Source organism: Scatophagus argus, chromosome 1 (genome assembly GCF_020382885.2).
Source record: "Scatophagus argus isolate fScaArg1 chromosome 1, fScaArg1.pri, whole genome shotgun sequence".
Lineage (NCBI taxonomy): Eukaryota > Metazoa > Chordata > Actinopteri > Scatophagidae > Scatophagus > Scatophagus argus.
The window spans coordinates 26531847-26546257 of NC_058493.1; the positions used below are offsets into that span (position 1 = coordinate 26531847).

The window sequence follows — 14411 nt, forward strand, 5'->3', positions numbered from 1 at the left end:
AGATGCTCATTTGTGCCCACTGCAGTGGAGACCATAGACTGACATCATTGCCATCAGACTGTCAGACACCCACCCATAGCCCCTTTCATTGTACGTTGCACTGTTGCACTAACCACTTTAGGACAGTACTGGACCACCCCTCTATGTGTGTATATTCTGTTTTTAGTTTTTTAATACATTATAGTTTATTGTATGTATGTGTGCGTGTTTTGTTTTAATTGTATATTGTGTGTTTAGTATTTATTCCTGTACTTATTCTATCCTGAGATAGTGCAACACTCAGATTTGTCAATAAAGGATTATTTATTTAAAAGGCAAATTATGTTGTTTCTAGGTTTTGATGAAATGTATAGAATAGCTTCTGCATTGAAGCCACATTTGTTGTCTGTTGAAGACAAATGTTGAGTTTTATAATTTCGACCTGTCTCAGCTGTTACTACTTAAAATGTCTTTGTTTAATTTTATCTTTGACAAAACTGTATTTCAGCCTAAGAACTGACTGTATGGCTGCAGTAAAATTACTTTAGACTCATGTATTAGACACCCATTAACTGACACTCGGTTAAGGACAGGAACTTACTGTCAGCTCATAAGATAAGAACAAAGAAAAAGAAAAATAACAACTTTGACAGCATCAGGACTATTTAAAAACTATACAAGATGAGCTGTGTTTTCATTATTTTGCCTCAAATTAAAACCACTCTTCACTTGTAAAGTGAGAGACTTTATTTTATTTGTGCATACCTAGTGTCATCTTCCCTTCAGGGAATGATTATCCTTCACTGACTTCTGGCAGAACAATTGATCAATATTTTAATGTTGTACCCCAACTCCATGAACATCTTTTGTCTACTGGGCCCCTTTCACAGTATTTTGCCTTGTAGGAAGTACAGGTGCTACAAATATCATTGAAGGCTGTTATATGCGAGAGTCCTAAGCCAATACCAGGACCATAAAAGTAAAAACTGTTAGTTATTCAGCCGTCACTAATTATATTTTTTAAGCCAACTGTGACATGTCAAAATTATCTGCTCTGTAAGAGGGATATCAGAGAAGATCATTACCTGTTTCAGTGTGAAACATCACCCCAGCAAGCATGAAGTGTACACACATGCCATTTTCTTTTCATGTTGAGAATTTTTTAATGGTTTGGTATGGCAAGGCATAAATGTACAGATAGAATTGGCAAATCTCTTGGAAACCATGTTTGAGACGCCACAGAAAAAAAGTCACAGTGTAGGTGACCTGCTGCCAGACAGCGGGGTGACAGCTGGAGGCACATTAACTGCTGTGGAGGACCATGAGAGGAACCTGCATTTACAACACAGGTCTTCAGAGTACAATGAGTGTAACCACGTTCAGTCACGGGGGGGCGCTGTGAGACTAATGACAGAAAAGGTAAGTTTAGTTGAATATCATCTCAAACGCAAGAATAGGAAAATACAATTAAAGTGCATAGCATAAATGAAATAAAAACAGGTATTAAAAATAGAAATGGAAAGATAAAAAATAATATTTTATAATTCAGCATTATTTATATATTATTTATTTGACAGCATTGTGGGTATTTGCCATTGCTGAGATGTGAAGTTTTACTTGGATGTTTTTACAAAAGAGAACACATTAAGCAAAAAAGAAATGAGGGATCACGAGTTAAAATTAATCATGTCACTGCAGTAATATAAATTCATATATTCAACTGACATTACAGATAATCTTAATCCTGAAATGAACAAATACCTCCACATCACTTGCAGCAGCAGAGATATTGTATATATATATATATATACACACACATATGTGTGTGTGTGTGTTATATATAGACACCAGATATGAATATTGATACAACCACTATTGAAACATTTTCCTACATCAAACAAACAGTTAAATATTTATAATAATTCAATTAAAACACATACATTCAATAGTTTAATCCAGTGTCAAATGAACTTTGAAACAACATTAAGGCAGTTGTTCAGTGCATGTTACCAACGAACAAATGGTGGACATGAAAAAGTTTGGCAACAGTTCCCTGATGAAAATATTACATTCGTGTGTGTATATATACATGTATATTTTCTAACTTCACAGAACGTTTGCTCTGTAAAGAATCTAGCGGTTCCGCAACAGGAAGCATCTTAATGGAAACACTTTTTGGTTTCCTGACAACAATAAAATTCATGGATAATTTAATGGAAATTACGGCGCAGGCCTGAAGTGAAAATCCTTTGACGTAATGCCGTGATGAATGTTTGCAGCATGAGGTCGTTTGTATATCACCTGAAATGATCTCAAAATAACAAAAATGAAATAATCAGTGAAGTCAGAGGTCACACAGACTGTCAGTTCATCTCCCCAAAGAGTTAACTCTGTGTAGTAAAGCTTTAGAGCAAAAGAAAAAAGACTTGTTTCTCTGGGGGATTTCATCCTGTAAATCTTTAACATATGATTTCCTTTATTGTCCCACAATGGGGAAATTCACCAAAAAAAACAAAAGACAAAAATACCACAGCCATGTGAGGGCCTTGCCAAAACATGAAATTGAATCCTGAATGATTATCATGAGATGAAGGCTAAAAAACTTTAGTGGCAGATGCTTTACCAACCAACAGTTTTAACAAGTGCTTTGTTTTGGAAACTGAATGAATATACTTACTGCTTATAAATAATTCTAATATAAGTCTGTTCTGTTTGTGTCTAACACAAGAGTGAAATCTGCCATTTCATCAATGTAAGCAAGTAATATTGTCCTCAACTTAGTGTATTTCCTGCTCTCTCTCATTTCCCTGCACTCTTTCCCAGTATGGCGATGGCTTTATTCTCCAGGATCTCCGTCTTCTGCTCAGGTTGAAGCAGAGTGTTTGACACCATTGCTTTTGCCACCATTTGGATAGGGATGGCCATGGATGTAGAACAAACAGCGGACATGGCGTTGAAGAATTTCCTGGCCAGCCACTCACCTGGCCGACTCTCCTGTCGGTCTACCAACAAAACCCTGTTGGAGGAAAACACAAAGGTATGGAGGATTCAGCAACTGTTTTGGGTTATTTAATAGTAAACGACATCACACAGCTGAGTGGACCTCGTTTTTCTTTCTCTACTGGGGCAGTTAACAACATTGGTTGTCATTATGGCACACCAGAATTACTATGGAAAATCAACAATGAAGGACAGTCAGCACTTTGTATCATGTAAAAGGGTGTAGTCACATGTTTTCTATGGCACGTACCACCGTGAGAAAGTTGATTTTGTTGTCATTTTGTATTTGGTACAATAAAATTTCACACTACACCGTGACTTGTGCCGTTACACCGTTACAAGTGCCCTGTACACTGGATGGAGTTTTGTAGCCTATCAAACGTGGTGAACTTTCCAGCAGCGATGGAGTCAAAACAAACTCAAAGAGGCTGAATAAGTCGCTCATCTTTTTTAGTTTTGTTCTGCTCTGCTTCTACATGCATTAAAAATGAACAGCAGTTATCAGATGTCAAAGTCCATCTTCAAATTCTCCAATTCCAGTTTGGGGTTATTTCATGTAGTGTACTCCATTAAGTTCACAAACCTGACAAAAATGATTGCACTTCAGTTGCAGGAGGACACATATTTTCAGGCACATCAGCGCAAATGTTTGTTGTTGGGCAAATTAACGAGATGTCATTCTCAACTGGTTACACAACACACAACGCCGACGTTGTACATAATGTATTCATGTATGTATTTTTGGGGACACATTTTCTTATCTCACATGGGGAATGTGGAGTAGAGTCTTATGAAGCAACCCACTCACCCTGGTCTGTAAATGGCATATCTGTCAAAACCCAGCACCTCAATATCTGCTTCCACTTGCCCCTGAAAGAAAATCAATGCCAAGTTGATTTTTCAGCGACTGTCCAATATCATTGTTTACTGAGACACACGGGTAAGCTTTAAGCTTGTGAGAAAAAGAAGAAAACTTCGGTAAGTGGCACGCATTAGAGAACGGAAATGGAATACCTTCACTTTGAGGTAGAGGAAGTTGCTGTTTTTATCGGCTCCTCTGGAGGACTCCAGGTGGAACTGCGTGCAGCCTCCTGACTTGGCGAGCTCTGCCGATTTTAGAACATAGTCATGATCGACGCGGATGAATCCTTGCTGAACAAAAGAGAGGAGTGACAGCAAAGAATTACTTTGATGGCTTTTTGACAACATCGAGAGGTGTCTGCTGAAGCTTACCTGCATTTGGCCTGCAGGTGTAAACATTCACATGTTCATATTAATGAGTAAACAAGCTAATTAGAAAAAGAATCAAGAGAATCATCATCATTATAATTATGAACATTAACATACCGTAAGTTAAAATTATTATCACCTTTTCATTTAGTAATATTGCGACAATGTGATCATATTGGGATATCAGAAATTGTAGCTTTCTTCACTACATTTATTTGATGACATAAACTACTAGTAACTTTGCATGAAGATCTGAAAAACCAACGAAAAACAATACATTGTTGTACAGTAACTTAAATCATCCAACAGTACAAAAGTGAATAAAATTAGCTCCACTGCAGCCAGCCACTACATCAAAAAGCATCTTCACACACATCATTAATAATAATCTCGTATTATACAATAACATAACAAAAGAGGCCATTTTGGCTGCATACTGAGTACTTTTACTTTAATATCATTGGTATATTTACTTGATTATTATTATTACTTACTTACTTTTGCTTAAGATTTTGAATGAACCTTGTCATCAAGTGTTTTTAAATTGTGCTATTAGTACTTTTACATGAGTAAAAGATATCAATGTACCTTCCAGCACTGCTTTCTGATAAGCTCTCATCAGATACACTGGCCTCGCCAGTTTATCATTTTGGCTCTACAGGAAGTGTTGGTTCATAGCAACGAAAGTGCTGAGTCATTGCTACTAAACAATGACATCAGTGAATCTCCACTGATATACTGCATTTTGCTAATTTTGTGCTTCAGTACAACAGTAAAATCTTAATGAATTGACCAGTAATGTCCCCACACTGGATTTAAAAAGCTGAACTTACAGCTCCTGCTTTTGCTCTGGTTGTTCCCAGGCAGCAGTAGCCAACATCATGGCCCTGAAAGGCAGCAGCATAGTCTCCAAGCTTGTCAAAATCCACCACCTCTTGTACCTGGAGGCACAGGAAACGCAATGTCAGGCAAACTTTTACTCTGAACGCGGTGAATCTCGGTAACGGACTCAGCTGACCAGAGGCTCAACTCACTAACCAGGTTTTCATACGCTTTGCCCTCAAAGGCGAGCTGCCTCCTTCCGATCAGGGTGATCCTGGAGAAGATGTTGCGCTCCAGCAGCTCTTGAAGCAACATCTTGCCTGTTTCCCCAGAGGCACCAAGGATGAAACAGCTTCTGTTCTGCTGCCTGAAATTGTCCTCCAAGGTCTTCATGTCCTCCGTCATGCTGTGTGTCCAAACAGATTCAGTGCCCTCTTAGTACCTTGTAGAAGCTCAGATAATGCTAAATGTGTGTTTCATATAGGGAATATCTGCACGTTAAACGCGTTGTACAGACACTACACTGACTTTAGTAACATTAACATTAGCTAATTAGTAACATTAGTTACAGTCGCAAAGTCTCGTGTTAAACAGCGCCTAACTAAACGTGTGTATGTGCCGAGAGCAGCCGACGGACAAGCTAGCATAGAGCCCCGCTGGTCTTTACCTTGTGTATTTGACTGGGTCGGGATCTTCCAAGTAATTCAAAACCGCTGCAATGGCAACAATCGCCACAGTAAACAGCCCGGTCGCTTTTCCTACAGCGGTGCCCAGTAGTTTCATAACAGACACTGCTGAGAGCAACGGATAAATCGCTGGGACACTTCCTGGTTGCTTGATCTTCACAGTACGGACGGCGCTTCCTCGACAGGCTGAGGAAAACATCAGCCATGACCGTCACCGTCCGTGTGTCGCTTGGTAGACGGCGCGAGTTTAGAGAAAGACTGATAATATTCTGTTTATTTGATGTGGTATGATAGTAAACCCGAATAAGACTTTAAATTTGAACGAGTCCTTTACTCATCCTTATTTCTATGCTATGGACAGCGCATGCGCACTTAAAACGACCCCATGAGAATCCTTCATGTCTTCCATATTCATTTTGATCCACTCTGGTACAGAACTTTATATTCTCATTGTACAAACCGGCCATTAACATCCAAATGTGGCGCTGACTTTCTTATAGGTCAGTGGCGGGCTTACAGTTTAATCAGTAATTTCTGGGGAATCTGTCACTAACATTTATTTAAAGCAGGGCTCAATAGTGTGTATGAGCAGGACAGCTTTATGTTGGACAGGTTTATATACATGTTATATTATGATGTATGATAATTCATTTGTTGGTTCTATTTTGTATACAGTAACTAGTAACTAAACTTATCAAATAAATGTAGTGGAGTAAAATATTTACCATTGTATTGAAAAAGCATACATAAAGTAACAGAAAATGAAAATACTCATGTATTACTACCTCAAAATTGTACTTAATTATTTTCCACCACTGATGTAACCCAAGAGTAAAATAATATTAATTTCCTTTATAATTAGTTTCTAGTGTTTTTACACAGTCTAACCCTTTACACAAAAAGTCTTTGCATAATCAGTCCTGAATGGCAAGGAGAATAAACGATATTCTAAAGCACAGAACCTGCATGTTACAATCATGTCGGCAGTATTTCAAAAAGGAAGCTTGTTAAGTAATGGATATTCTTTGGTAACAACTACCCTCTTTGTGTAGCAGGAAATGTTGCAGAAAAGAGTTTGTCCTGTTCGTTTGAACTTCCAGTTTCTGTAGTCTTTATTACACTGAACCAGTCCCGTTAGACTGGAGACTGTTCTAACAGCACCAAGCTTAAAATACAAATATTTTACTGTTTTTCTATTCCATTATTTGTTTCTCAGAACGGATGAAGAGTATTTATGTACCAGTAAAAGTCATGAGCCCCAAAATATAGTTACTATCATAACTTCTCTGTCTGTCTTTCGTTTCAACAAGGCTGAATCAAAGCTGTTGTTCTCTTTGGTTTTTAGTCTGCTGCTCCTTTCACACACTTGAAAATGCTTGCTGGAATAGAACATCTTTTACATAAGAAATACACTTCATAAATTAAACATTTGAAAATTCAATTCAGTTCAATTCAGTTTATTTATATAGCGCCAATTCACAACAAAAGTTATCTCATGACTTTCCAATTTGAGCAGGTCTAGACCAAACTCTTTAATTGTGTGAAAAGGCTTCTGATGTTAAATATAGCCGGTTAATAGCTGTGCAGGAAGCAGGGCCTTGCAGTCATGAGGACAAAGAGAGAAAGAGAAAGGCTCTTTTGATCATTTTTGTTTTCACTTTGAAAATGATTTACACTTCGGGCCACAAAGTCATAATGATAAGCTTTTTGACTTACTTTAGGATAAGTTGAAAAGTTGTCTGGGATGGCAGCACTTGTGTGTAATTTGGTTTAAAAAAAAAAAATAATAAAAATCCAGCCTGTGTGCAAAGCCCAGCCTTAAAAATGTCTTTGCCTTTTGTCAGACCTTCAGGGGGTTTCATTAGCCAAAACCTCCACACAAAGAAAGCAAGTCCAGTCACATGCAATGAATTCATCAACACCCCATGTTTTTAACACCCCTGCCATTTCGAACACAAGGCATCGACCCAATTTAATAGAATATGATGGAGCCAGGGATGATCCTTTAAAGATGTCAGCAGTAAGAGACAGAAAGAAAAGAGGCTGAGGTTGAGAGAAGAGGCCTTAAACTGGCACTCTGCTGAAATGAAATGTCGCCTCTTTGTTCCGTAGCCGCGGGTGCTAATTGGCCCGAGCTGCGGGGAGGAAAGCTGCTGCTGGGCTCCTGTCTGTCACACCTGTTGAGTCATTGTCTCTCACATTGATCAGACAGGAAGTTGGAGTAAGAAGGCTTATGCCTCAGTGGGTGCGTGGCAGAAACGTGGTTCAATTTCCTTTTAGAGCTTCGCCGCTGGAGGTGGAAATACCAATGGTGGTCAGTGGTCAATTGCGTTTGTCCATTGATTAGCTGGCACTGAAGGACATATGGATCATAAAGAGTTAGTTTTCATTGGCTTGTTCACATTCTTCACACCTCAGTCACAGTTCCTCCTGCATTTCCTTAACGTTACATAATATGATTGATGTCTGTGTCACTGCTGTTCCGCCACACTTCACCTGAAGTCCTGTTCTGACTTTCAGTGCAGTGGATGTGAAATAATGTCTCACGCAGGACTTTCTACTTCTGTATGTAATATGCAGCAACGATGCATTGTTTTCTCATCTGTACTGGCAAATACTGGTGTCTGTGTTTGTTTTACTGCAGATGCAGGTAGACCAAAACTGATAATGGCTCTTTAAAGTTGCTTTCAGTTAATGCCACTGCAGTGCTAATGGATGATTTGCACCTGACAGGAAATCTTGGCAGAAAATCACAGATACTGTAGGACCGCTTCTTCACACCAAAAAATGTGCCATGTGTCACAGACGACTTCGGCATTTGAGGCTGAAATTCATAAATGCTACCAAACTGCAACACATCAGAGCAAAGAGAAATCACATGTGAACCAGGAGTATATTTAGTTTAATCTTAACAGTCTTCATTGTTTTCAGTCACAAACAAATTACCAGTCTAGTCCAGATTCAGTGCTGCTATGGGCTGGGATATAATCTATAACAAATGTGAGCACAGACAGCAGGAGTGCAAGTTTAGAAGTAAGTCCAGAAACAATGTGTGTCCTGATAGTCACCTCACAGTTAAATACACAATACAGGGATTTTTATTTAGTTAAAACAAACTGAAGAATCCTACTCTGACCTGGCTGGAGTCTCTTTAGTTGTCCACAAACTAAACATCTTTATTCAAACTAATCTTAGGTTTCTGCTGCAGGACATTTTGAGCGTCAAAGCTTGTTAGTATTTTCAGGCAGCAGTTGAGATCTTTGACAGTTCAGAGTGTAAATTGATGACATTTAATTACACCCTGTGGCAATTATACAAATAATCAGACTTAGTGGGTGTGCCTTTTTCCTCCCCCTTTTTTTGCCTCCATGGTCTATAGAGCCACATTTTTATATCATGATATTCTGTGTGACATCTGCTGCCTTGCTGGCCAGGGGGTTTTATTCACTTCAGTACTGTGTAAAATGCAACAAGATGGGTAAAGCAGCTTTATGTGACCAGATTTCTGCAGACACACCTGTCCTCAGCCTGGCAGCCAACTGAGGAGGACAGCCTGAGTCTCACAGGTCACTACCAACAAAATAAAATGCACACAGAAAAAAGCATATACATGGTAAATAATAACATAACGTGTGCAGAAATTGGTTATAAGGGAAATATAAAGCAAACATGTAAAATACATAAGTTACACGTCATACCTGGGCGTATTCACACACCAGCTCACAGACACACACACACACACACACACACGTGCGCACGCGCCACACACATGCACAGCTTAAGGCTTAGAACCTGGGGTCCACAGATTCTGAAGTGTGATGCTAATGATGGAAATTAATGGAGCCTGACAGCACAATCTGCTGCCCATTGTCTCCCAATAAACAGCTTTACAGTCCACATGAGCCACAGAGGGGACAGGAGGTTTAAGCTGAGACAGTGAGAGCAGGAGACAGGCAGGGTGGAGGGTCAGACCTCAGGGGACAGCGCTGATCCTGAAGTGGGGATTAGCTCAATTAGAGAGGCACTGTCTGATCAAGATGCAGGGTTCGATGGTACCTATGATGTATGTGTGTATTTTGAGAGGGGCCTCCATTATTAGAGCCGACTGTTGCCTTTATTTGTTGCTGTGTCTGCTGATGCAGCTGGTGTGAACAATAGTCAAGATGAGGCCTTTGGCTTTCCCGTGACCCTCTGCTCAGATATCCATTTATTGTCATACATTTCAATGGCAATTAATCTCCAATGCGTTTTATCGCCCAAATAATAACAGTTCCATGAATATTTCAGTGTGCTTGAAGTCAACTTGTTTTTATCAGTATTGCCTTCATCTTTTCAGCATATTAAAGACATTTACTGTGTTAGTTTTCCAGTTCTGTGTGCAATGTGGAGTGTAAGCTTAATGTGTGTTAGCTAAAGTGTCAGAACAGGCAGATAAGGATGGTATTTTTTTTTAAGCTGCAGATTAGTTCAAACTAATTTACTATGTTCGTGTACACAGAAAAGATGTCTGTGTCCTCTTGTAAATAAGGTCTCTGTTTGATGAATACAGTTTACAAAGTTTTCTGTTATTAGAAAGGAGTTAAATAGGCTTTAAAAAACTAGGTGAACTAGAGTGGTCATGTGATGGATTTTCTATTATGAATTTCTTTCACTCAGATTTTTGTGTTCTTGTGTTTTAGGCATGTCATCATTCTAAATCATCATTTTAAAAAACTGTATGTATCAAATGTAAAAAAGCAAGTCCTGCTTCATTTGTTTGAGGGGTTAAAAAGGCCGCACCAGCTGCCTGATCCTCTGATCAGCTGTAAAAGAAAAAAAAGTGGTACAATAAAGTGACTCCACAGTAGGACGGAGGCTCGGGGTCTTCCTCAGGCTTGGCTTTGTTACAGGCTCAGACTTGAGGCTCAGACCTTCACAATATGTTCGAGGCGAAGCGGAGTATCAGTGGTGCTCAGAGGAGCTTTCCTGCTCAAAGAGCCGCAGCTAAGCAGCAGTGAGACTGGCTTTTCCTCCTCTGAGGAACAATGAGCTCATTAAAGGAGCAAACAGATTATCACTGTTTTTCAATGGAGGCCCTAAAAAGAGTCTGGGGGACCTGGCAGCTCTCAGCAGGTAGAAATAAGACTTCACTTGCACATCTGGCCAGCCTGCTGCTAACCTGCTCCGTCTGTCTGTCCATTTCAGTGGCAGTCTGCCTGTCATTTGTCAGAAAATATAAAACCTAATTTGAAACAAACTGCTTTTTAATTTGTAAAAAGGATTATTTTCTTGTGTGGATATCCAGCAACCAGTCAAAGGAAAGCTTTAAGTTTACTCCTTAAGTTCATGAGGTACAACAACAAATGATAACAAATGTGGGGTTTTTTTTGTATTTTTATGAATAATTTTATGATAAAATGAACCTTCATAATTTGAGTAATATGTGAAGAGAGGACAGCCTGGCAACATTGGAAAAAAGTCTGTCAGAAGTTCTTAAACCTGTTGAAACTCTGAAGCCCAAACTGAACGTTGCCCTCTACTGAACCACAAACCTAACAACATGCACACCTGCTGTCCTTGCTCACATTCGTTTTAGAGGGACTTCAGGTGATCCTCGTGAACGGTTTTAGTTTTTCAGAGCTGTCTGTCTTTGACACTTGGTAGCATGAGTTGCTGTGATTGTTTGTGAGTGAGAAGCAAAACGGAGACGAAGGAAGCAGCGAAACAATAGCTGGCCAAAAGGAGGCTCGTTGCAACAGCCAGACTATCATCAAAGTGCCAGTGCCTCACACCTCTGACAAACTCATGCTTTGTTTGCTCACAAATGTGTCCTCGCACCTGTAAACACCTGCTGAAACAGACTGTAGTGTATCGATATGCAACCTGCTAAAGACTGTTTCCTCGTGAAGTGTCGTACCACAGCCTTTCCCCTTCTGCTGAGCGTCAGAGCCTTGTCTGAATGGATGCGTATTGGCCTGTGAGCCAAGCCCTTTTGTTAAAGCAGAAACAGATAAGCCGTTGAACGATCAGCACCTCTCTGTCTCATGTCAGTTTAAAGTCAGTGAAGTTTCTCGGTATTAGATACAGTGTATTTTAGAAGTATACTTAGTCAACATTTGATATCAGCATAGCATGATTTTTACCACAGACCTTAGGACCACCGAAGCCTCAAAATGTCAATATTTGCAATTGGTTTTCATCGGTACTTCGTTTTCGCTCATCGTTTCTCTCAGTGGGTAACATGAAAAGGACAGATGAGCTGTTATGATGAGACTTTCCCAGGAGAAAATTAAACTTGAAACAGTTAAATCCGTACGGTCTTGTATGGGGGGGATAATAATAAAAGCATAATACACCAAAGCCTCTTAGTGGATATTTACGTTTGGCTTTGAGTTTGCACTATCAGATCTATTTGCTGTCTTAAATCTCCCCTTTGTGGCAGGACGGGTGAAGCTTAATGACTCCTTTGAACTGCCGGCATCCCCAGCAGAATGGCTTCAGGAATGTCAACCAACTAACCTTTAGTTTCTTTCCCACATCCAGCATCAGTGAAGGGCATGTAAAATCCATCTTTCAATTCCTGTCCACCGTGAACATTCATCTGTGAATTGTTTTGTCCATCACACATGCAAACGTGGAGCAGGTATCAGAATAAGAGGCGTAATCGTCATGGAACACACATCGACGACTTTTTCACGTTTTTGCAGAAATCAGTTTAGAGATCTCTTTGTCTTTTCTCTGGAAGAAAATGCAGAAAACATATTAAGTGCAGTTACGATGCCTTCCACGTGTTTGGATTAGGAATATTTTCTGATCTTTTAGGCGCTGAACCTGACACTCCGGAGAGCTGACTAACTGAAACAGGGATTGAGGGTGAAGGCGATCTGAGATCAGCAGTAAGTTTAAGTTATGGCTAACTGTGATTCCTATACTTTACTACACTGAGATCCACAATCGAATCACAGTTGGAGATTTGTGCGACAGTCCAGCAGAAACAGAGGAGTGCGTTAAAGACTAATTATGTTTATTACACCTTGCATCATATTTTCACAGCTTTGTTAATTCTTCTGAGATCTTAGACCCCAGATTTGGCAAGAAATGTGTGAAATGAGACAATCCTACAAGTTTTAAACTAACCTTCACATTAGCCAAACTTCTTTGGAAAGGAAAAACAGTAAAATGATTCTTGTACTTATTGGGATTCTGCTCACACAGTTTTCATTATTGTTATCAGAGATGACTAAATATTTCGGGTGTGCTTACTTTCAGATTTAGCTCCAAATAATGAGGCTAATTGTTATGTTACGTTGTTAATTTGGATGGGAGGCCAAAACTGAGGGAAAAAAAACAAAAGATCTTGTCTTACATTTATGTGCTTTATGATGGACACTGTCTCAGTGTGATGCTGCTGGCTCTTCTTTGCCCCTCTTTCCTGGCTTCTGGCTCTTTTAAAACCAGATGAGGTTGTCTCCTAGATGGGCTATGTTGTCCAATGGCCTACAGGGAGAGTGAAAGAAGGAAGAAGGGAGATCATGTCGGATCATATCGGACCCACCACAGCACAGAGACCTCCCTGCCGATGAGCAAACACCACTACAAATGGCAGAGCTGGCTGGACAATCACTTGGTGAATGGAAGCTAATTAGCTGGAGTCTAATGCCAGTTTACTAACACCTGTATTAGCGTGCTCGCACAGCAGGGAGTCAGGGCTCGCCAACAAGTGCTAATCCTTCATAAGCCCAAAGTACTCCTCCCAACTGGCATTAGCATATTCTGCAGTAGCCAGCTGTTGGCAACCTAAACCCAGAGGAGACAGGCTTCCACAATGACATGTTGATCACGATGAGGAGAAAGATTGTGTTTAGGTTACGTGTGTGCCCATGTGCATCATCATAAAGACCCCCCCACCGCTGCCACCACCACCACACACACACACACACAGTTACTTTGAAGCTCTAATTTTGTGCAGGTGTGTTGGAAAAACCTTGAGCCAAAGGAAGTCGCACACACTGTCCAAAGATCGAAACCTGTTTCATATGATGGAAATCACGGAAACCGAAACATCTGTGCGAGAAGTATCGAGCTCCGGACCATGTCCCAGTTCCTATTCTTTGTCATTATTCACACACCTCACAAACCCACAACATTTTCCAGGTCCATGGGAACTCCGCCATGAGCTGGTGTTCACTTTCAGTCTCATTCCTTTGCTCTTGCGTTCTCCCATCCTCTCCCACTGCCTGGGTGGTGGAGTGATTACCCAGTAGCCATGTGTATCAAGGCAAGTGCGAGGCCACTGTGTGTGTGCAAAGGATTAGCGAGCTTTAGCATTAACATCATGACTGGACTGGCTACATTCCCTCGCTCCGCTAATAATTTGAGGGGAGGAGAAAGCGGCTGGTCCATTAGCTCAGTCTGTTTGCTCAGGAGTTGGCCGACTCTGATCCCCTAATTTCTCTCACCGATTCCAAGAGGATCTCTGGCTTTTGTGACGGAGGGATGGGAAGATAAAGGATGGGACTCAGGGGCACACTGATTCACCATCCTTGGGACATTCTGTACTCTTACCAAACTAATCAGCGTGTGTAAACACAGCAAGACATGTTGAGGGCTGGCGGCTAAAAGGCCGGGGTCTCCGGGGTTGATTAACAAGAGCTGTTGATGGACCACACTCAGTGCCAGCGCGCTCTGATCTGCAGACCACATGCATCATGGCTC

The 14411-nt window shown here is 40.4% G+C and overlaps 1 protein-coding gene across 1 annotated transcript; it reads right to left on the reverse strand.

Annotated features, from left to right (window-relative positions):
- Positions 1 to 1528: 1528 nt before the first annotated feature.
- htatip2 (HIV-1 Tat interactive protein 2) lies at positions 1529 to 6046 on the reverse strand. The gene is made up of 6 exons (XM_046395081.1): positions 5699 to 6046; positions 5248 to 5437; positions 5043 to 5150; positions 3994 to 4131; positions 3788 to 3849; positions 1529 to 2995 (listed from the first exon to the last, which is right to left on the reverse strand). The coding sequence occupies exons 1-6, from the start codon at positions 5914 to 5916 to the stop codon at positions 2779 to 2781; spliced, it is 933 nt and encodes a 310-aa protein (XP_046251037.1). The 5' UTR covers positions 5917 to 6046; the 3' UTR covers positions 1529 to 2778.
- Positions 6047 to 14411: the final 8365 nt, after the last annotated feature.

What these genes read in the sequence shown, in the direction of transcription:
- htatip2 (XM_046395081.1), bottom strand. Translation starts at nt 5,916, where the DNA reads ATGTTTTCCTCAGCCTGTCGAGGAAGCGCCGTCCGTACTGTGAAGATC. An exon ending in TCCTCTACCTCAAAGTGAAG is followed by an intron (nt 3,850 to 3,993) that starts GTATTCCATTTC and finishes ATTTTCTTTCAG; the next exon opens with GGGCAAGTGGAAGCAGATAT. An exon ending in TATGCCATTTACAGACCAGG is followed by an intron (nt 2,996 to 3,787) that starts GTGAGTGGGTTG and finishes TTCCTCCAACAG; the next exon opens with GGTTTTGTTGGTAGACCGAC.